General features: G+C 51.1%; 3 protein-coding genes across 8 annotated transcripts in view; 2 read left to right on the top strand and 1 right to left on the bottom strand.

Moving 5' to 3' along the window:
• The window catches only part of bend5 (BEN domain containing 5), a 308,697-nt gene that overhangs the window by 187,750 nt on the left and 98,167 nt on the right, over positions 1-22,780 (top strand). The window lies entirely within an intron of this gene.
• spata6 (spermatogenesis associated 6) overlaps positions 1-22,780 on the top strand; it is a 195,853-nt gene that overhangs the window by 38,618 nt on the left and 134,455 nt on the right. The gene's annotated exons all lie outside the window — the stretch shown is intronic.
• On the bottom strand, positions 680-22,603 carry LOC114642501 (sodium/glucose cotransporter 4-like). The gene is made up of 14 exons (XM_028791366.2): positions 22,370-22,603; positions 18,744-18,815; positions 17,796-17,900; positions 15,855-16,019; positions 15,068-15,173; positions 14,902-14,982; positions 12,751-12,956; positions 10,117-10,252; positions 8,316-8,423; positions 7,051-7,201; positions 5,888-6,056; positions 3,040-3,255; positions 1,550-1,709; positions 680-974 (listed from the first exon to the last, which is right to left on the bottom strand). Exons 1-14 carry the CDS (start codon positions 22,484-22,486, stop codon positions 772-774), a joined length of 1,995 nt encoding a protein of 664 aa, XP_028647199.2. The 5' UTR covers positions 22,487-22,603; the 3' UTR covers positions 680-771.

A 22,780-nucleotide genomic window follows, 5' to 3' on the forward strand; every position in this document is an offset into this window, starting at 1 on the left:
TATGAAAGGCACTATACTGAATGCAGGGTGACAAGCAGGATTAAACTAACATTTTGCCCGCTTTGTTTCTTGGATGGCGTCCATTACGTCAGCTAGCACAGTACTGCGTGACCGGGCGCTCTGTTTAACACCAGCGACAGTCACTTCATGTCGGATCTGCGCCGTCACGTTAAGCGGTTTGTACGGCGCGGTGTGACTGTGCTCGGTGTGAAGGATAGGTGACTTGTGCCAGCCGCCATGGTGGACCACTCTGTGGATCTTCGGTGTTCTTCCCGTGCCCGACTTTCTGTTCTCTGCCCACTTTCCAAAGATGGCTTTGATTGGCTGCTGGGTAGCACTAAATCATCCCAGTATGGGCTTGTGGCTAACTGGTGCCAGTCACAGCACCACGGGCAGGGCTCTGCCCAACTTCTGTCTCGGCCTGGAAGATGAATAGGTGGATGAAAGCTGAGCTGATGAGGGGAACAGAGGTGGAGATGAAACCTGCAATTCAGCACTCACATTGAAAGGTGCTATATAAGGCGACACTGTCTTCTTAATGGCTGAGAAGCGGGCTGATAGCTGCTTTCTTCTGAGCAGGTGCCCGCTCCAGGATACCAGCTGCTTTATGGAACAACAGGAGAGCAGGGCACCCCCTCAAAGGCGCTATATATACACAACAAGGCTAAAAGAGAGGAGCCACTCTGCACTCGCATTTACCGGAGACGCAAACGCGTTGGCCTACAAAGAAATAAATAGAGCGGGCTGGGTGGAGGCAACCCCCCAAAGTCCTCAGGCGAAGAAGCCCCACAGGAAGACGTTGACGGCCAGCAGGACGAGGGCGTTCATGTTGCACACGTTCCTCCAGAGGGGCTCTTCTTCAATGCTGGTCAGCTTTTTGTCCAAAGCTTCCTTCTCCTCAGGGGTCAGCGTGGGACGAGCTGTGGTGGACAAGCCGCAGAACCAGAACAGCAGCTTCTTCCCGAGTGACATGGCTGGGGAGACAACAAAAAGGAGGTCACATGGGCCCTGTCCTCCTTGCTTTTGTCATCGCAGCTGGGTCTCCTCTTTACTTCTATATCTGTCAGTGCCATGTCCTTTGTGTCCGCAGTGGCACTGTCTATGGCCCGTGTATTTTGTCTTCATGTCCCTCACCTAATCTTTACACAATTGTGTCCCCAGTCCTTTGTCTCACCCCTTCATCATTGTCCTGTGTCACTCACATTTGGTCCCCCATCTTGCTGCAGTACTTCATGCTGATGTCCCCATTCTGCCTCTCTCTTGTCCCCATTTTGCTTTAACACCTTTGTCTCCTGTCCCTCGTCTCCTGTCGGCACTACGTCTTACACATGAGCTCATGTCCCTGTCACTTTACCTGTACACGTTTGTCCCCGTCCTCATGCCTGTTCTGCTTTTCTGTCTCATTCTCCTCCCTTTCCTCACATCTCCATTTCTTTAACTAACTTTTTGCTCTTCTGGTTAGACAGATGTAGAAGGGCCATGCCCGCTGAGTGCCAACACAAATGAGCCCACCTGATTCTGGCATATGTCCCACCCTCCCCAGTCTCACCTTTCACCTCCTCCTCTGGCTGTGGCTGCCCCCTGCCTTTATCTTCTGTGCTGGCCGCCTTCTCAGGGCCAGAGCTTGAAGATACGGGCAGAGTCCAGGGGTCTTCCAGCTCCACCCGTGGCAGTTGGCTGTGCCTCGTCCACCAAGTCAGCCGGACCAACTGCAGAACAACAATAAGCAGTGAGCTCACAAAGAAATGGCCGGACCTCGGCGCTTCCCCGAAACGCCTGGTGACTTAGTCAGCCAGCGCCTTGTGTGCCAGTGCTTAGTGTGGTGGTCTCACTGAACTGGAGCCCCAAGTTCATATCACCCTCTCTAAGGGTTCTCCATGTGGCTTTTCACCTGGCACTCAACATCCCTAAGACAGACTGGCCCAGATTGAGTGAGTGGGCCCTCAGATGGATTGGCATCCCACCCAGGGTCGGTGGGCTCCATGGATTGGTGAGCTGTGGTTGTGTTAAGTTAGGGTGGGATCGGGAGCGGCCACTGCTTCAGTTGTTGAGACTGGCAGGAGCCAACCGTGGGTATGATGTCAGTCCACTGCAGGGTCCACACAGGGTCAAATGGTTAGGGACTTTGGAATGAGGGAGGATAACCAGAATACCGAGAGGAACATTCAAGCAGACCCCAGCAGAACACACAAATGCCACCTGGGCAAGTGGGCACATGACTCCAACTCAGAGTGCTGCATACATGAGGCCATAATGCCAACCATGGACCACCCTCTTAATAAGCCATTCATGATACTGCAACATGAGGCAGCACTCTCAAGTTCAAGGGCATGGGGGCACTGGAGCTTAGCCTGGCAGTGCCACAGCTGGGGCAGGGGGTAAATACGGATGGGACTTGAACCTCACATGCACACTCGTACAGAAACAAATGTTTGGGGTCTTTGGTAGGTGGGAGGACAACTGGAACTGCCAGGGGGACATCCAAGCAGAGCCTGGGAGAACATGCAGATTCCACATGGACAACAGCTGGGTGGTGCCACACACGAGGGCACAGCCCTAACCCCTGTGCCACTCTGTTCCTAAGCCATTCTTCAGGCTGCATTTCCTAACACACTCAATGGGGGGTGATGGAGCCTAGCCTGGCAGCACCAGACAGAGTGGCAGGAGATGACCGAGGACAGGATGCCAGTCCAACATGGGGTCCACTCACACAGCAGCTCAGTTTAATTTACCAGCCACTTGGATGCAGAACAACCCACCCAAGGCTCCTGTGCTTGTTATTTGGGGGTATTCAGTACCCCATTTATTACACAGTAAAATGAGATGTGCCCGGCCCCCTCATGAAGGCATGGCACGGAAGCATCTCAGAGGAAAAGGGTGTGGCATGGTGGCACAGAAGTTAGCATAGGAGGCTGCCAGCTTGGTGGGCTCAGGTCCCTTTCTGTGTGCGGCTGCCATGTTCTCCCCTCTGCAGTGTCTGCTATGGTGGGCTCTTCATTTCTACCTAGAAGGGCAGCTAAGATGGCTGATTGCACTCACGTGCTTCTCCTCGATGGCAGGGGTACAAAGGCTGACCACGGTGATAACCAAGGCGGTCAGACACAGCAGGATGAGTGCAAAGTAGAGGTAATGGACATCCTTGAGCAGCGCCGGCCTCTTGTCCTCCTCGCCGCAGGCAGGGACCCCGTAGACGAACTCCATCACCATCCTGATGGTCCCAATCAGCAAGCCCACCATCAGGCCCCAGAAGGCCCCCTGAGAAGACAAGGCAGACCCAGTTGTTAATGGCATGTCACGTCGCCATCCTGCACAAATGTCACAAAATGAGAGCCAGTGCACTCGCTGAGCCTGAGGTGGCTGTTTGCAGAAAGTCGCCTTACTTTTGTTTTAAGCCCCCCCAACAACAAACCCCCACTATTACATGGGAATATACACCCAGCGAGCTAAGAGGGTCTACAGAAGTCTGAAGAGAAGAACCAAAACTGTCTGAAGCTGCGCCAACAAGGTGGGCCAGCAGCCCAATCTGAGGTTTTCTTGAAGGATGTCTCAATCTTTGACTGAATTCACCCCTCCTGCGGTTCTTACCTGTCACCGTGTCCCCGTCTCCAGAGCAGGACGCTGCTGTCACCGTGCTTCACGTAGGGATGATGTTAGACAGTGCAATGGAGGTCTCCTCAGCTGCTTTAAATGCTGTGTGCCAATCTCCGAGCGGGCTGTCACAGATACACCTGATTAATGGGGGTGCTTCCCTCTCCGCAGGGGACCCCCGAAGCTCTGTTGAAGCAACTGTGGGCTTCTTCGTCTCCTCCCTCCCTGACCAAGGCCCTTAATGCCCGTTTATTTAGTTTGGCCAAATTGGCCAACTCTAGCAAAGGTCCTGGCGATCCTGAACTCCTTCCATTTCACAGTGCTATGGGGGGGTGGGGTCACTGTGCCCCTGGGAACACTCAAGGCTTTAGTGATGGCCGATCATGGAGGTCTGCAGAGAGTCCCTTGGACTCCAGGGCTTGGTTTCTGTCCTGACATGCAGCGGGACTTGTGGGACCCTCTCTGCGCAGGTCTACGTGTGTGTCTTTCTAAATGATGTCCGGTCAGTTCATTTGGTGACAGGGGGACTCCACTCAAGTTCTGGAAACTTCTCAAGCTGTCCGGATGGCCCAGGATGGTACAAAGGTCTGAATACTTGAAGGGAGGAGACTTTTCAGGTTTGGACTCTGCACTTGTCACACGTTGTCACTTTGGCATGATGGGTTATTGAGTGGTGCAGACTGATAATCCGATAATCCATTTGGGGGTGGGGGGGGGGGGGGGGGGTGGTTGTGGTGAAGACTTCCTGAGTCCATATATGAATACGAATGTGTATTCACTGTTGTCATGCACACGCATGCACACACACACACACACACAAACACACACACGTGCGCACCCCCAGACACACACACAGTCACATGCACCCCCAGACGCATGCATACGCAGACACACACAGACACGTGTGCACCCCCAGTCACACACAGACACACACACACACACACACGCAGTCATGCGCACACACACTCAGACAAACCCCCAGACACACACACACATACACACACACAGTCACACACACACAGTCACATGCACCCCCAGACACACACACACACACACTCACACTCACTCACACACCCCCAGACACATGCATATGCACACACACAGTCACACACACACACGCACACACAGACACACACACGTACACACACACAGAGTTACACACACACACACACTTGCAGATCTTTAACTTTTCTCTTTGCCGCTCACCGCCTCGCATTTCCTCCGAGGAAGAATCCGTTGGCGTGGCCTGATGATTTATTCCAGGCTATAAAACCCCAAACACGCTGCAGCGTTTTATGAGGTGCTTAAAGGCCCACCGCCATCCCGCCATTTCCTGTACTGTAAAACGGAATCCCATTTCCTAATCCATTAACTTTTAGATACAAATCCATGACGTTTTATGAGGCTGCCCGCTACAGGCCAGTGCTAATGCACCATTCCTCCTCCTCCTCCTCCTCCTCCATCACATCACCTGAATGTTAAAACTGAACCCATGGTGCACAGCTTGGGCCGACCACTAGAGGTCACTTTTACGGATCTATAAGAGTATGGAGTCCATATTGTCACATGTAGTGTGGGCCGCAATTCAAATCAACAGACAAAATGGCGGCACAAAAATGTCCCAACGCTGAATTATTTTGAGGATCCAAACACAACATCAACATGAATATCCATTCTGTCATTGTGGGGGTCCACACTTTGCCCCACACAGTGCCCCCTTATGGCATGCTCAGTAGGCTGCACTATGGCGCACAGTCTGAGATAAGATGGCGGGCCAGTTTTTTTGGGGGGGGAGGGGGGGGGCGTCTCCATCATGTCACATGACCCAAACCCGCCTACTTCATTTGTTGGGCCAAAGCTGCCATTACGTCTGCATTGAAAAGCGCGTGAAGCCCACGAGTGTCAGGAGCTTAGCAGCTTATGATGGAGGAACACGGGGAAGGTCGACAGTGTGACCCGCCGCTAACTCCTCTTCCATGTATTCTCCTAGGGTGAGGGAAGAGAACCTGGCAGAAGACCCCTGAGGTCGTGCACTGTGCCCTTCTGGTCTCGACAGTTTATAACCAAAGCCTTCACCAGAAGGGGGCCGAGGTGTAAGACCCAAAGGTCAGGGAGGAGAACAAACAGGAAATACAAAAGCACAAAAAGGGCAAAGACCAGGGCACCTTAGGAAACAGTCTGGACATGAAGAGCAACAGAATGATGAAGTAAAAACAACAGGCACAAAACGTGGCCACCTGCACGCCTGAGCTCGCCCTCACCCGGCGCCAATCTGCCCGACAGCCCCCGGTGTACTCACCTGCTCGTTGACCCGCTTCCAAAAGACGGCCATGAGGAAGAGAGCTGCGATGGGTGGCGCCAGGTAGCTCGTGATGGCCTGGATGTAGTCGAAGAGCTGCCCGCTGTTAGAGGTCTGAATGATGGGGATCCACAAAATGCTGACCACCACCAGCAACACGATGAACACCCTGGACAAGAATGAAACAGGCGGTGGGCAGGGGGGCAGTTCATCAACAGTACGACTAGGATGACACAGGACAGGAGAAGGGTGGCCAGAGAGACACAGAATGGCAGTCCAAAAGCCAGTGGGGGGTTAACAGAGACCACCAAGAGGCAGAAAGCCCTGTTTCTGGAGGGGGCAAATGGAAAGAAGTAAGAAAAGCAGCTAATATCCTCCAGCCCAGCAGATGGCAGCAGCAATAGAGTCTCACATGGGACAGACACGGTGAGGGGCAGCTAAAACAGAAGCTGCTGTGGGAGCAGACGCGGTGTTCCTGGGGACCGCCAACAGGGGGGCACCTCCTGACACACAATGGAATACCCAGAAGTACCACACTGGTCAACACACACACAATCTGAAATGTTGGCTAATCACTGGTGGTTGTCCATGCCCAGCCTTGAAGTGGCAGCAGTGAGAGTAAAGGTGACCAGGACAGGCCTACTCACTCTTGTAACAGTTTACCCAGCTGGCAAAGGGTGGTCAAGGCTGCATAAAGAAGACGTTTAACATGCCAACTGATGCCAACCATGTGGTATTCCAGGTTGAAGTGGCACACAGCTGACCGCCATCACGCTCATGTAGTGCCCGGTTGTCAGGTGCCATTCAGCCTTAGCCTCCCACGTAAACCTGGCTGCTCCCTGACAGAAGGGTCTCAGGGTTTGCCTGAAGGCATTAAGGAGATATGGCTGGTATCTCACTGGGCAGCAGTGTCCACCTGCTGGAAATGGAGATCTTGTCCACCAGGAGTCCAAAGTCATTAGCTTTGTCCTGACATATTTGGAAGAAATAAGTGGATAGGACTGGCGAGCTTTGTTGGACTGAACGGCCTGTTCTCGTCTGGAGTGTTCCAATGAAGGGTGGATGAACATAACAGAGCCCTGAAACTGGATGTCTGTCTGTGTCCCCCAAACATGCTATTGACGTCAAAATCCCTATGCCAGCACCCCCCCCCACCCAGTTACCTGCCGACCACCATGAGCTCGCGCTCAGTGGCATTTCTGCGAATCCGCTGCCATATGTCCATGGTGAAGAGGGTGCTGCTGCTGTTGAAGATGGAGGTGAGGGAACTCATCAGTGCCGCCATCATCACAGCAATCATCAAGCCACGGAGGCCTGTGGAGAGACCCCCAGAGTTTAGAAATGCAATCCCACCTCAGAAACATGCGTTCCAATCCAATTTGATCCCCAAATGGTGGGCTCGGCTTGTAAAAGAATCTCCGGCTCCCATAATTAGGAGGAAGGCAAGTCTGAGGCCAGCTGCTCAGGTGGGGTGTCGTCCACGTTTGCTCTTCCGTTTACCTGATCTTTGACAGTTCTGGTCTTTGCCTTTGGGTTGTGTCTTGGGACTTGTAGACCTGGGATTGGCCTTCTTTATGCCTTGTGTGCTCTATGGAGCTTCACGTACCTACAGAGCAGTTTTGTGACAGTAAATCTTTGAAGATTCCAGGTGGCCCTTTTCTGTGTCTAACCAGGGTTTCTGACAGGACTTCCCCCTCTACTGGGCTTTTTTGGAAGTGCTTTTGGGATGTGTGTGGTTTGGGACTTCTAGTTATCACATCTGCATTCTGAACTGAATGACCCACATTTGCGGACCCCTAGTCTGGGATTCAATCGGGTGGGCAGTGCGAGTGTAACAAGGCTGAAATGGAGAGCTTTAGCTTCAAAGAGAAGACTTCTTTGGATCAGGAAGCCCAAGTGATCAGCAGAGCAGAGATCAGCCCCGCTAGTGAAGATGGCAGCACTCTGCATTCAGAGGCCTAAATTCACTGCCAACCAGTGAGGTGGCACCCAAGCACATTTCTTAATGGTGACAGTACCATCCCCAAAATTAGCAAAAGGGGACATGGATTATGACTGCATAGAATTTTAAGGAGGCGCCTGATTTTCCCTTCAATCACAAGAAGCCAATGAGGCCCGGCCCAGAAGAGCTGCTGAATACGCAAAGCTTTGCGACCTGAGCACTTGCCCCCCGAACATGGATGTTGTACCCACTGAGGACTCCTAGTTGCCCACACTGAACCAGCAGATTGCTAGTGAGCTGGCGGCACACCAACGCTGCTTCTTGGGTGGTCCGCTGTTTGATGAAGACTCCAAGAAACATGGAGTGACCTTGAACCTTTGTCAAGAACAGCAGGTCCCAGCCCACCTAAAGTCTTTCTGTGATTCAAAACCTCCAAAACTGTCAAAGTCTGCTCACCAAGTCTACAAAACAGAAACCCAGACTTACCGGTGGGCATGAGCTCCACGACGAGTTTGGGGTAGGCAATGTTGGAACAGCCCACCCTGGCACCACAGACGACCTCACAGGCTGCCGGCTCCACGCAGGCCACGTCATCTGAAGCAAAACGAGAGGAGGGTTTGTCTGTTAGTGCGATGGCCGACACTCGGCTCAGTCGCTGCTCTCAGTTTTATTCCGTTTGTGTTGATTATTTTTGGTCGTTTTTCCTGTCATTTTCTTTTAACGTGTTATCGTCCCGCGTGGTGATTCTGTCAGATCAATGGAATGTGAAGCCTAAAGGGGCGGGGCCTCCAACACTACAGCTGTGGGCCCCACCCTCCCCACCCTCCCTCCATTTATAGCGTGGCAAGTGGCATCAGCTGGCCGTCTGTGCCCCATGTGTGCCAGCGCATCTTAAATGCCACAGGCACAGTTGTGGCTCTAAGAACTGCACATGCCAACGGTCACCAATCCAAAAAGGCCTTGCGAGGACGTCACTAGGTGACAAGTGATGACAATATTAATACTGAAACAGAAAGTCAGTCAGAGCGCAGCAGAATCCCCCCAACAGCTTTCTGGGGGGTCTTTTGGCTCGTTGGTATTCTTCGTACTTGTAATGAGTTGCCTTTCTTTGCCCGTTTGTTTTAATTTTGCTGGTTTGGACACTTTTTGGGTTTATTTCTGGACTTTTTCTTTATTTAATAAAATGAAGTTAATAAGGGACAGATTTCTTTAAGTGGTATCTGTAGGCCTCGTGCCCATTTTGGAATTGGTGGTCTTTCTGCATCCCCACGCTGTCTACCCTTGAAGTCCCCTGCGTAAATATTTATAAATCGCATGCAGCAAATGGATGGCAGCTTTACTGGGATGCCATCTTATGACATTACGAATGGTGCCACCATTGTTAGCATGACCACAGAACGCAGACTCAGAATGGCACTGTGATGATGTCACCAACCACAATGGAAATCACAATAATTTGTCTAAGTGATCCCACCTAAAAACAGAAATCATTACAATCTGCAGAGACCACCGTGTAGAGCAGGCCCATAGAGGATCAGAAGTGGGCTGGATGTCACCAAGGGCACCTTCAGGTCTTTGTCACAGCGCTAGAAAGGACAGCATGGACAAGTGGCAGGAGGACAGGGGAGCCTTCCTAAGATTCGAGTCCTCGGACATTCTCTCCGGTGAGCATTTGATGGGATTTGGGCGCAGAGACAAGTGTCACGGGGCTGTGAAAAGCAGTTCAAGTCACCCACTGACGTGCACTCTAAGGTGGCACAGCTTTGCTTTCATTTTGAGCTGCAGAGAACTTGTGCCTCCTCCAAACTCGAGTGTGAGATTCCTGCCATGTCTGGCCGAGTGTCCATGACTGTAGGCATCTGAGGGTCTGTCTGTCTGTCCTGCAGTGGAATGGCATCCTGTCCATAGCTGAATGATCTGATGATGCTGGGAAAACCTCACGCACTTCACAATGGGGTCACATAAGGGGACAGATCTGGGCAAGTCAATGAAATGATCAGCAGTTCTGATTTGTTTATGTCCTCTGATGGGCTGACATCACTTACACTCTTAGTGCTTGTATTGCACCCATTGACTGAGAACCCAGGGTGGGCTTCAGCACTCTGCAATGAATAAGTGTTAGGTGTGCCCTCCTTTGACTTTACCAGTCTGCCTTGTTTGGTCCTTACGGGCAATTGAGACCATCAAATGAAAAAAAAATTTAAAAATGCCCGGGCTGCTCAGGGCATCACACACTTGCCAGCCCCTCACTCCACCATTGTGCCGTCCACAGTCTAACTGTACCCACCTGGAAAGAGAGCTCTGCTGATCATGCCGGGCATTACAATGAAAAACATGGGCATCGTCTTCAGGTATCCACCTAACACGGAGCCCCCTTTGGCATGGGAAAGATTCTTGGCAGACAGCGAGCGCTGAACGATGACCTGTTGGAGAAAAGAGGACAGACAGCAGCTGAAGGGGGGGCTCGTCTGGCATTATGATGTCCAGTTATATAGTGCCCTGCACTGAACACTGGCACAGGGCACCGATTTCATGACAGCCGCAATCAGTGCAGTTTGTTCATTAAGGGCCGGTGGGAACAGCTGGGCAAAATCAGCTCTGAGCTCCCCGAGTCGTTAAACTTCTCATTCAAATGTTTAGAAGAAGCCACAGGGTTGTCCTCTGAAGCACTTTGGAAAACTTCCATCTGCCAAATGTAAAGGTGTCCTTCCTGGATGTGGAATTGTCTTTGTGCCAAGAGGACTGTGAGAGGCTGATGAATGAAGAGAACGAGAGGGAGAGAAGGTTGGATGATGTGGAGATCAGGAAGTGCAACGGATTAGCAAGGAGGAAGTCAGGACAGCGACAAAGAGGATGAAGAAGGGAAAGGCCGTTGGTGCAGATGACATACCTGTGGAAGTATGGAGGTGTTTAGGAGAGATGGCAGTGGAGTTTCAAATGGAATCTTGGAAAGTCAGAGGATGGCCAAGGAGTGGAGAAGAAGTGTACTGGTGTACTGGTTTAAGAATAAGGGGGACGTGCAGAGCTGTAGGAACTTCAGGGGGATAAAACTGATGAGCCACAGCAGGAAGTTATGGGAAAGAGTAGTGGAAGTTAGGTTAAGAAGTGAGGTGATGATTAGCGAGCAGCAGGATGGAGTCATGCAAGGAAAGAGCACCACAGATGACATGTTTGCTCAGAGGATGTTGGAGAAGTTTAGAGAAGGCCAGAAGCAGTTGCATTGTCTTTGTGGACTTGAGAAAGCAAATGGCAGGGTGACTGAGAGGAGTTGTGTTATTGTATGAGGAAGTCAGAAGTGGCAGAGAAGTATGTGAGAGTGGTACAGGATATGTACGAGGGAAGTGTGACAGTGGTGAGGTCAGCGGTGGGAGTGACGGAGGTGGGATTACATCAGGGATCGGCTCTGAGCTCTTTCTTATTAGTAATGGTGATGGACAGGCAGACAGACGAGATTAGACAGGAGACCCCGTGGACTGTGATGTCTGCTGATGACATTGTGATCTGTAGTGAGAGTAGGGAGCAGGTTGAGGAGACCCTGGAGAGGTGGAGATATGAGAGGTCAGTTGGACCACAAAGACAGAATCCATGTGTGTAAATGAGAGGGATGTCAGTGGAATGGTGAGGATGAGGGAGTAGAGTTGGTGAAGGTGGAGGAGTTTAAATACTTGGGATGAACAGCACAGAGTAATGGGGAGTGTGGAAGAGAGGTGAAGAAGAGGGTGGAATGGGTGGAGTGGGTGGAGAAGAGTGTCAGGAGTGATTTGTGACAGACGGGTATCAGCAGGAGTGAAAGGAAGGTCTACAGGATGGTAGTGAGCCCAGCTATATTATATGGGCTGGAGACGGTGGCACAGGAGACAGAGCTGGAGGTGGCAGAGTTAAAGATGTGAAGATTTGCATTGGGTGTGTGGAGGATGGACAGGATTAGAAATGAGGACATTAGAGGGTCAGCTCAGGTGGGACGGTTGGGAGACAAAGTCAGAGACGCGAGATTGTGTTGGTTTGGAGAGAGGAGGGGTATACTGGGAGAAGGATGCCAAGAATAGAGCTGCCAGGCAAGAGGAGAAGAGGAAGACCTAAGAGAAGGTTTATGGTTAAGGTTAGTGAGGACATGCAGGTGATGGGTGTGACAGAGCAAGATGGAGAGGACAGGAAGATATGGAAGAAGATGATCCACTGTGGCAACCCCTAACGGGAACAACCGAAAGAAGAAGAAGCTGCCAGTCTGTTTCCAGTCAACTGGTGGACTAATCGGTTCTGCCGTGGTCTCTGTACCCTTTGTTGTCTGTTCGCATGTCGGACGTGAACTTTCAGTTTAGTGAAGGGGCTTGAAGGCCATCGCCCGCATACCTCACTCTACTGTGCCACCCCATAACATGCCATCCTACTCTGTGCCAAGCGATTTCGTAGCACACAAAATTATCTCACACCTCACTGTAGTCTCCCATCCCATAATTTTCCACACCATGCTTCTATTTCTGCAGCTCCTAAACTCCTCCGCAGCCCACCAAAGTTATGTTGAAGGGAGTCCAAGTCTCCTTCAGCCTGGTGACCACCTGCACCTCCTTGGGGGCTCCTTCATTTCTTGGTCACCCAGCAGCACCCCTGGCCCAAATAAAATTGCAGGCCTTAACTCACGCCACCTAAGGGTCTCCTGCTCTGTCCACACGACTGTAGTGCTGAAGGATATGGACAATACAGGAGCAAATGAGACCACCAGATAATGCGGGATGGAAGGGGGCATTCCAGAAGTGCAGTCAGCTGACAGGCAGCTCTAGATGGTAACGGACCAGTGGTTGCCATATGGACCTCCTTACCAAACAGCTGCTAGTTATGTTTCACCAGCTTTGTCTACTCTTCTGCCCAGTGTGTCCCAGTGTGCCCCCCGTGTGCCCCGGGATGTGTAAACTGGCGAGGATACCTGATCAGTGCACCAGCACCAGGTGGCCAGCACTGTAAGTCCAAAGATAAGGCCCGGCCAGGGCAGGTCACCCGTGATGGGGTCTCTAAACATGTGGAAGGCGTCAGCTCGGGGCAGGTGGCAGGAGGTGTTGGCCACGGTCAGGGTGGGTGAGGCGTGGCTGTATTTCTCCTGCAGTCCCTCATACCAGCCCACCTTCTCGAAGCCTGAGGGAGAAGAAAGACACAGACATGGAGGAGTCAGAGATCCGTGAACAAAATAAAGAGTGTTTGCTGCAGTGGACTGAGGTGGACATGTTGAGTGAAGGCCGGCATTGAATAAAATAAATCAATGAAGTATGGAGGAGCCCTCAGTGTAACAGGCTTGGGGGACACTGTGTGGTTTGAGGACCAAGCGTAAAAAAAGTGGGGGAATATGGCCAAGTTGACCATGATGGGCTTGATGAGTGAACGAGTGATACACTGGGGCTCAGGTTTGCAAAGCTCCTCACATCAGACCCCAACTGAGTGACCGATGGACCCTCAGAGGCCACAGCCATGAAAGGTGCCATACAAGATTGAGATCCAGTGGCAGTCAAACACTGACGCGACCCTGCAGTGCCATGTCCGGGTGTTAAATTCCAGATGACATCAAGCGGATGAACGAGTGATTCTCAGATCTTCAGCAGGGTGGGCATTCTGATATCTAAGGAGGACAATTAAATGCCAACATAAGCTAAAAGCGCATTTCCATAGAGTGGGCACTGCCCACCCACAGACATGCACTCTACTGTGCTGCTGTACCGAGTGCAGTGTGGGTTCCCACTCAGAGGAGAACAAGATGGCCATTTCAGGACCATGGAGAGCAACTGAGGAGGAGGAGCAGCTGAAAGGGGGGGGGGGGGGGGGGGGGGCGGATGAAGACACAACTGGAGTGTTTAAAAAGCACAACGGGAACTGCAACAGGAGACACTGGCCGTTATTTTAAAATAAACGTTGTCATCAAAAACACAAGGGGTCACCAGAGGGGCTCTTGATGAGAGAAGATTTCACACAAATGTTAGTCATGAAGATCCTCACCACACAAAGGACCGCTGATACACAGAATACATGGTGGGCAGTGAGACTGTGGGGACCCCCAGAACCTCAGCTTGGTGACATTTTGGAAAACTCCAGAGAGCTGGGTGGCCTGCTGTTGTCACAACTTCCCTGAAGCTCTAAGGTTCAGTTAAATGGCCACGGGGCAAAGAGTGGGCTCAGGAATCCACCAGAGAGACCACCTGACTACATAATGACCTTTAATAGCAAACAACACGATGACGTTAAAAAAATGACTGAATGAATAATTACTGAACAAAGCCATTGTGTCAACTAGAGTAAAGGACAGCGCCTGCACTGTCACAGCGAGTGACTGACTGAGGGTTAGACAATGAGTGACGAGTGACAGAACCAGCTGGCTGGCTGGATGGCATCGTGTAAGTAATGGAGAGAATCGTTCAGTGACCAATCACATGACAGCTTGATCGGCTGATTGATTGATCGACTTGATCAGGTACGTGTTCTGAGATAGAGTATGAAATAAAGGCTAATAACTGAATGAACTGGCTACGTCGTTAAAATGGATCATACAGTCTAACCAGTTATTGATTGATTGATTGATTGATTGATTGGCTGATTTTATAACATTAAATGTAAAGCACAACATAAAGATTGACTGACTAATCAGAAAACTCACTGACTATGTAGTGGCGTGTAAGTCATGATAAAATCATTCACTGATTGATCGATTGATTGATTGATTGATTGATTTATAAGGTGTTTTATTTTCCAGGGTAGCAAATAAAAGAGAATTGACGATGCAGTACTAGAATAAACGCCCCCCCCCCCCCCAACTAATGAAACGATTGATTGATTTTATAATTCTGTTTAATATGCCTGAGTGACTGGTGGATGCTTTGGCGCCTCCAATGGCAATGCTTGCCGTGCCCCCCACCCCACTTTGCTCCTTCAGCCTCTGTGCAGACGCACCCCTAATAAGACGCAGGTTCAACTGGCTCTGCTTTGGTGAGTTCCGTAGGCCCCTGGTAATCGTCACTCACACTTCAACATACCGAGGCCAGTTGGGATTAACGCCCCCCCCCCCCCCCAGTACGGATACCCCAGCGTTGCTTACCTAGAAACATTAGAACAAAGGCCCCCGCCACCATGATGACCGTTTGCAGGGCGTCTGTGTAAATCACGGCTGCCAAGCCCCCTACAAGTGAACAACACAGATAATGAGAGTCTCCAGAGGGTGGGCACACAGACACACAGAGACACACACAGACGGGCGAGGTCACCTGCGATGGTATAGACAGCCGTCACCACCAAAAGGAGCACCGTGGAGACATAAAGGTCCCAGCCGAGAGACACCTGGATGAAGAGAGCTCCAGAGAAGATGTCTGTCTGAGACAAAGAGAACGCCATGTCAGCGTGGTCTTCAGTGCTCACGCCAGGGACAACTAGTTACCCCTTGTGTCACTGCTAATGACGAATAAGCCGTGGCTTCAGCTTGTGGTGAAACATGTCACGTGTGACCTGGCAAATCTTCTGGCCCATCTCCCCTTTGTGTCTTTGAGGGCCAACCCGGCCCCTTGGTGACTCAGGTTATTTGAAGGGAGCCCCTCTATGAGCCGTCATCAGACCACCTGTGGAGGTTCTTAGGAACTCAATCAACAGGCAGCCAGTCAGCACAAGTGGGCACAAATTATGAAGGACATAAAACTGGGATTGGTGGGGTGGCACCTGAACATGGAGGCACAGTTGGGGTTCATTTTGCACAAACATTTCTTCTAAACCACAGACACATTGAATCCGTGACCAAGGAGTGTGGCAGACAAGAGGACTTTAGGGGCCTTCACAATGCGGCTTGATGTCATTTTGGAGGGTTTGGATGGAGAGGACTGGTGGGCTGAGTGGCCTCTCCTCGCCCTGATTGTTCTGATGTTCTAATTACTCCTCTGTCTACGACTAGACAAACAAGGAAGTTAACATCAAACGGCGCCACCTTGTGGATCACCCAAAAGGGACTCCAGGTGCGCAGACACAACCCGTCGACGTCCCCCTAAAACACCGACACAGACTCACCGATATCTTAGTAAAGATGTACAGAACCAGGGAGAGCACCGACATGTAGATTCGAATCCGCTGGCCCCCAAATCTCTTCCGCAGGTACTCTGGCATGGTGACCACACCAGCTGCTATGTAGACTGGCACAAAAATCCACCCGAGGGCAATGAGCACCCAGGCTGCCTGAGGGCAAAAGAAAGAAGCGTTAGGAGGTGACTTGTCACCGTCACACAATCAAGATGTGAGGACAGCCCGGTGGCTTTTCATCTCTCTGGTTTGTGGTTCTGTTTGAACTCATTTGGCGTTTGATGGAGCTCCCCGTGACCCAGAAGTGGGTTTCAGGTTTATAATTATTATTATTATCATCTTTACAAAGTGCCTCACGCTGCATCAGTTATGTGTGCGTTGTAATTTTTGTCTTTTTCCATTTGGTTTTCTGCCATCATCTCATGTCTTGTGTATGCTGTATGCGTGTCCATCGTGTGGGTGGAGCCTCAAGGAGCGGGGCAATCCTGTTCAGTTACGCCCGACTGCTTATTGGTTAATATCTGTGTGTCTGTCTTACGGTGCTCTGATGTTCCGTGGAATTTGTGGGTGGTTCTCCAAGAGGCGGGGCCACCTGTCCCTCTCTGCTGAGGGCCCGCCCCCAGCCCCATAAAGGCTTTCAATTTGCTCTGCTGGCGTTTGCTGGTCCTGTGATTGTTACAATTTCGGTAGTTTTGAACTTCATTTTTTTTTGGCTGGCTTTGCTCAGCGTCATAGTGTTACTCTTGTAGATTTCTTGTTTGCTCTGCCTGGAATATTTTGTAATTATTTTCCATTCTTGGGAGAAATCTCTTTTTTTCCCCCTAAAGATTCTTTGCGGGTCTTGTCTCAGCCAGCCGGCCCTCCCTCTTGTGAATAATTGGCACGTTTGAAGCCAAAGCCCCGTTTGGCCTGCCAGGCCAGTGAGGACGCTACTCTGCTGTGGGCAATCGTCGCGGGCAGGATGGGCTGCAGATCACGAGCTTTGCTTGTTTGCTAACTAAATGATTATCTGCTGTTCCCAGGCTTAACTCCGCCATGTTGGCCTGAAGGTGTGTGGCACTGGTGTCATCGGTGTGATGGTGTCGCGCACCTCCTGGTCACCTGGGTTTGCAGTTCACCCTTAGGACTGATATTCCTGATTTCTACATAAAGACTTTGGTGTTTGGTCATCACGTCGGTTTGATGGAAGTTCAAATGGACCTTCGTGTTCCCGACCTGCACTGCAGGCAAAGAAGACAACAGGGGACACGTTTAGTGCCACCCATGACAGAAAATAACCCGCAGTGCACCCTTTTCATTGGGTCTGCCTTCTGAGTCAAGGTGGCTCTTTAGACTTGTAGATCTGCTCAGAGGAGAAGCACAAGAGAGAAGGAAATGAAGACAAGTACGGCCGGGTACACACTTCAAGAGAGCGACGGATAACTGCAGCCCACCCGAGCGACTGGCACTGACCTGCTACTTGTTAATGATTAAGTGAGGGTGCCACTCTGCCAAAAGGGACTGGCAGGGTGTTGGCATAGAACAGACTACTGCAGGGTCCCTTAAGCGAAGGGACTTTCACACTCGACCTGCCAATAAGGGCTTGGGAGACCCCCAGTGCCCACGCAGTGTCGCTCCCTTGCATTGCGCCGATCCCCTCACTCTACAGCGGGACAGTTTCTGCAGTCTCTGGACACACTTACTGCTCTTCTGCGCCATTATGGTCTCAGTGTTTGCACATTTTTAATAAAGTCAATAAAGCCCAAGGCAGCCAAACATTAAAGAAATAAAAAACACTTGGGAGAGGCCTGTCACCCCAGGTTACAATAAGGGCACTGCCCTTCCTGCATGCCATAAAAAGGAATATGTTAGGGAAAGGGGGCAACCTGGGTGAACCCAGAAAAAGGCTGTTTACACCGGGAGAAAGAAAGAAAGATCCCTCCTTTTACTTACGTTCCACTCAAATCCCCCCACAGCAATGCCCCCTGCTGCCCCAGTGCCCGCCAGTCCAATGAACAGCCCACTGCCAACATTACTGGACATCAGAGAGGCGCCAATCTGTAGCAATAAAGAGACAGAGAGGTGTTAGCCTGGCATCTCCACACAGCCACCACAAGTGAACAGCCTGGCACTGCCCCCATCATCACACAGTGGTCCCCCCCCAGATGGAAAACATCTGCCCAGTAGACAGACAGACAGGTGGTAGCCTGGCATCTCCTGTCCAGCAGGCTTTGTCCCACTACAGACCCCTCAGTGCTAGCGTGGCATCTCCTTACAGCCACACCCCACCATCTATAAGTGGACGAGGGTTAGCCTGGCACTGCCCACTCCTCTAGACAGGAGACCTTCAGACAGTCACTTGATGCAAACAGACTAAGCAGGACGTGATGCCCATTTTTGTTCAAATAACACTGAAGAAGTGCAGGAAAATTTCTTTAGTGACATTAGTGACCAGAGCCAACCCCAGCTGACATGGCCGTTCACATTTCTCATTCAACAGGGGTGACCATTGAACCTTCTGGTCTGTTCTAACTATTTATGACACTCAGGGTAAGGTGAGAAGACACGTGAGCAACACACGTGACAAGTGGAGTGACAGCCACTATGTGACCGTGCAAGTGCGCCACCTGTGCATTGTGGCCTGAAACAAACACAAAAACAAAAAGCCTCCTTCAGCCATCAGGGGAACCAACAGACCCCTCCAGACTGGCATCCAGCATCCTTGCGAGAGGAGAACGCGGTTACCCAACTCTCCAGTAGGTGGCAATGCTGAGCTCAGTGGGCCTGAGAACAGAGGGTGGGCTGACTTGAAAAGTCAATGTGATGAACGCAGGCAGATGTCAGTGTGGACCCCCTCATTGCAGGACGTTAAAAAGTGAAAACACTGAAAAGACCACTCACCGGCCACCAGGTCATGGATCGTCCAGCAAGGAAATATCCCCCTATGGTGCCTCGGTTTGCTCTTATGGAAGACTGGGGAGGAAGAAAAGAAAAAATCGACTAAGGAAGAGAAAAGTCAACAGGGTGATGAAAAGGACACCAGGAATGAGAGCGGCGCCCTGCTGCAGACCCCTCACGTATCTGTGGCCTCTCTGACAGGACCATGTGATGGGCTGTGTCTGGGTGTCAGCTCCCCCTGCTGGTCACCCTTCAGGTCACCGCCTGTCCGGCCTTTACGCTGACCTACCTGTGCATACCCGGGGGAGTTGGGGCGAGAGTGAGTGTGTGTGAGTGTGCAAAGGAGACCCCCAAGCTGACAGCAAACGGAGAAGGAAAACAACTGAAACAAAGAGCTCCTGTGATTGGGAAAGAAAAGGAACAGGTTCAAATACGCAAATGGGGATTTGGTGGGATTTTCTTTTTGTCAAACTTCCTGGTTTGTAAAGGCAGAGTTAGAATGTAAAAGATGCCACATAAACAGAAAGATATGAAAGGCACTATAAAAGGTAAGGGGGGAAAAAAGGGAGATGTAAAGGACAAAGATTGATGGATATGAAAGGCACTATATAATAGACAAAGGGATAGGAAGAGTGTGATGGAAGAGATGTAAAGATATGAAAGGCACTATAAGATAGATAGATAGATAGATAGATAGATAGATAGATAGATAGATAGATAGATAGATAGATAGATAGATAGATAGATAGATAGATAGATAGATAGAATGGCTGCTCAGTGCTAGTGCTGCTGTCCCAGGTCCTCGCTGCGTGGAGTTGGCATGTTCTCCCCGTGTCCAAGTGGGTTTCCTCTCACAGCCCAGTGCCATGCAGATGAGGTGCATTGGCCCCTTGTGTGGGCATTTGCCCTGTGATGGGCTGGCGCCTGTCCCAGGCTTGTTCCTGCCTTGTGCCTGATGACCGCTGTGACTGCACTGTCACCGTCCCCTGGATGGGTGGATGAAGGGGTGTAAACAGAGAGCTGTGAGAAGCCCCATGTTAGAGTTCTGGTGAGTTCGCTAGCTGCCCAGTCGTGAATCATGTCTTCCTCTCCTCTTCTTCTGATATTTTGCTCTTCTTAAGAGCGGGTGCCGAGTTACTGGCCTTTACTAAAACGGACATGAAGGCCTCCATAGAATTTCTTTTTGAGTCATTTCACTTTTTCATGTATTCATCCCCCTTTTTAAAAGCTGCAATTCCCGGCTTAAGAGCTCCATGGAGCTCAGGTCAGTGCTGGCAGCCACGATTATGATGCAGGAAGGTGCCCGTGAAGGGACACCCCAATGCCCACAGGTCCACATTAACACAATATGTCACCGATAGCCTTTAAATCATAAGCACAACAAGGGCCGACTGTAGATAATCTGCCATTTCTGATGAGGGGTCAGCAGTGGGATTTACCAGAGCCCCCCTTTTCCAGACCAGATATGGTGGTCCCTCTTCCACATCGTCTTTCTTTGAGCTCTGTTCAGTAGTAGGAGCAGTTGGCAGCCTTCAGTCCTGATGGAATCCCACATCTGTGTCCCTGGTGGACCACTTGTGGCAGCGTCTGTTGTGGCTGTGGGGTCCAGTCTTAGTGTGGTGGTCCTTCTGCACCCCATCATATGCCGAGGCATCTCTAACATCTTGGGTGTGGGACTTGATGTGGGCTCTCTTGTCTGTGGCCAGCTTTATGCCTCGCTGGGGTCTCACGCCTCCAGAGACCCTTCTTCACCTCCTGCTTGGATTCAGGAGTACTTGACGCTTTTTCAGAAGTCCACAAAAGCCGTGCTTGGTCGCCATTACTATTGGGGCTCTCCACAAGTGACCTACCTGACACAGAACAGTGACAATTATTCACTTCCCAAGGACTCTGATGACGCCACGCTGATATCTGGGAGGATGAGAGCCGCGGAACGCAATAAGACGCGACTGTCAAAAGGACCAAAGAGAGGAGTTTGACTTTAACAGGAAGACATCTCCACGGTCAGCCACCATTGTTCAGGCGGAGGAGGTAGAAACAATGAAGGAGCAGAACCACCGAGATAAGAATCTTAATCAGAACGTCAATACAAACCTCAGAAACTCCAAGTGCGCCCATTAACTCCGACTGCTTAGAGGGGCCAAGCAGCTCACCAGGTCCTCTTAACCGCACTTTGATCCCGTCGGCCATGACCCTCAGCTTCACGGCCTGCTGTAGGGTCCGACAAACCAAAAAAAAGCTCCAGCAGAAGAGCCAGCTAAAGGTGACCCGGGGGGTGCGTGTCAGCGGGCCGTGATGAGGGACCTGCATGGAAATCATCTCCGCGGATGACGAGACGGTCATTACGTGCACAATGGCACTGCAGGGAGTCCGAGGCCACACAGGCGCTCCACAAATCCCAGTCAAACACGCCATTTTAAATAAGGAATATCGGACATGATAACACTTTTAGGGGTGTCGAGATTTTCACACCTATCAATACAGTAAGCATCTTCGGTGAAAATACGCGGGCAGGCTGCTAGAAGTCGTCAGCAAAGAATCAGTTTTCAAATGAAAATACGTTAGGATTTCGGTGCAAGACTGAGCCCGTCTCGTCTCCGATTTATTTTATTCGATTTGTCTTTTATTGGATGTAACTGAGAAGGCAGACGTCAGGTTTTCTTGTAAACGTAACGAAATAGACGCACCCTGAAAAGGCGCCCGAAACTGTGGCGGCCCCCGTGTCCGTCTGTCAGCCTGTCTGTCTATCAGTCCGCAGTGGGCTCCGTGTGGACCGAATCGGCGGACATCCGGCTCGCTTCTTCTTCACTTTCATTTGTTCAAAAATGTCCAGACATCTCGCGCAGTGCACATTTGTGAAATTTCAACATCCCACCCCCATTGAAACGCATCGGCGACCCCGTAAAACAAACACACGTTCTGTGAGCCTTCCGTTCGCTTGCCGTTTTTGTAGACTTTCATCTTTTAGTCGCACAACGGCAGCACCTCAGACGGCAAAACGGATCCACATCGCAAACCGTGAAACGCCGGGAGAGGCGCACGCATGCGCACAACCCTCTTGAACCCCTGCGCGCCCGTCCAGCTGCTTCAGGTGAGTTTAGCGTGAAAGTGAAACCTTTATAATGAATGGAGAATCAATCAGTAAACAGAGATGGACACATCTGTCCTCCCGACGGCTGAGCGACCTGCACGAACTAACAATTCAGGATGCCATTAAGCGGCACGGCGGCTCTCCGTGAGCCCAGAATTTGAGCTCTCCGGAGGGGTCTTTGAAAGATGTGATGTTTAAGCGACCATCAGACACCACAAACCAAGGGCAGCACGTCAGCCAACGCCATTGAACTGCAGTCCGCTCTCCGTGAAGGCTCCGTCTCGAATGTCGTGGCTTTATATCTAATGGAGTCCACTAGCGCGTGTCCCCGTACATTTTACTGCTGTTATTTGCATACGAGTGACTGTCACAAAACGAGAAACGCGACTCTGATGAAGTAACTAAACGCTCCCACTTTCGAATCCGCGAACGCACTTGAACGTCTACCTCGGGGGTCCCTTCAGTCATCGGGCGCCCGTCCGAAGCTTTAGGCAGTGCGCTGATCCCCCCCCGCAAAGCCGTCCCGCCCCCTACTCACCCAGATGCCCACCGCCACGACGAACACGAAATAAACGGCAATCACGGCGATGTCCGCGATCTCCAGGGCGAACTTCTTGCCGGCGCCGGGGGCCACTGAAGGGCTGTCGGTGGCCATGTCGCCTCGGCTCGTTTGACCAACACGTCCGGCGTGAACTTTGAGGCTTCCTCGCGGCTGCGGCTTTAATAATTAACGAGGCGTCCTGGCGGTCTTCACTTTAATTATTAGAAAAGAAAGCAAAAGTCCTGAGCAAACAAAAACGGGGAGTTGGGGCCGAGAGAAAGAAAAAAGCGAAAGCAAATAAAACAGGAGCCATCGAGACGAGCGCGGAGCGCAGCGGTTTATAAAGTGCCTTTCACATTAAAAGACCAATTCATGACGTCATTTTAATTGTATACAGCGCTTCACAAA

Source organism: Erpetoichthys calabaricus, chromosome 10 (assembly GCF_900747795.2).
Source record: "Erpetoichthys calabaricus chromosome 10, fErpCal1.3, whole genome shotgun sequence".
Taxonomy (NCBI): Eukaryota; Metazoa; Chordata; class Cladistia; order Polypteriformes; family Polypteridae; genus Erpetoichthys; species Erpetoichthys calabaricus.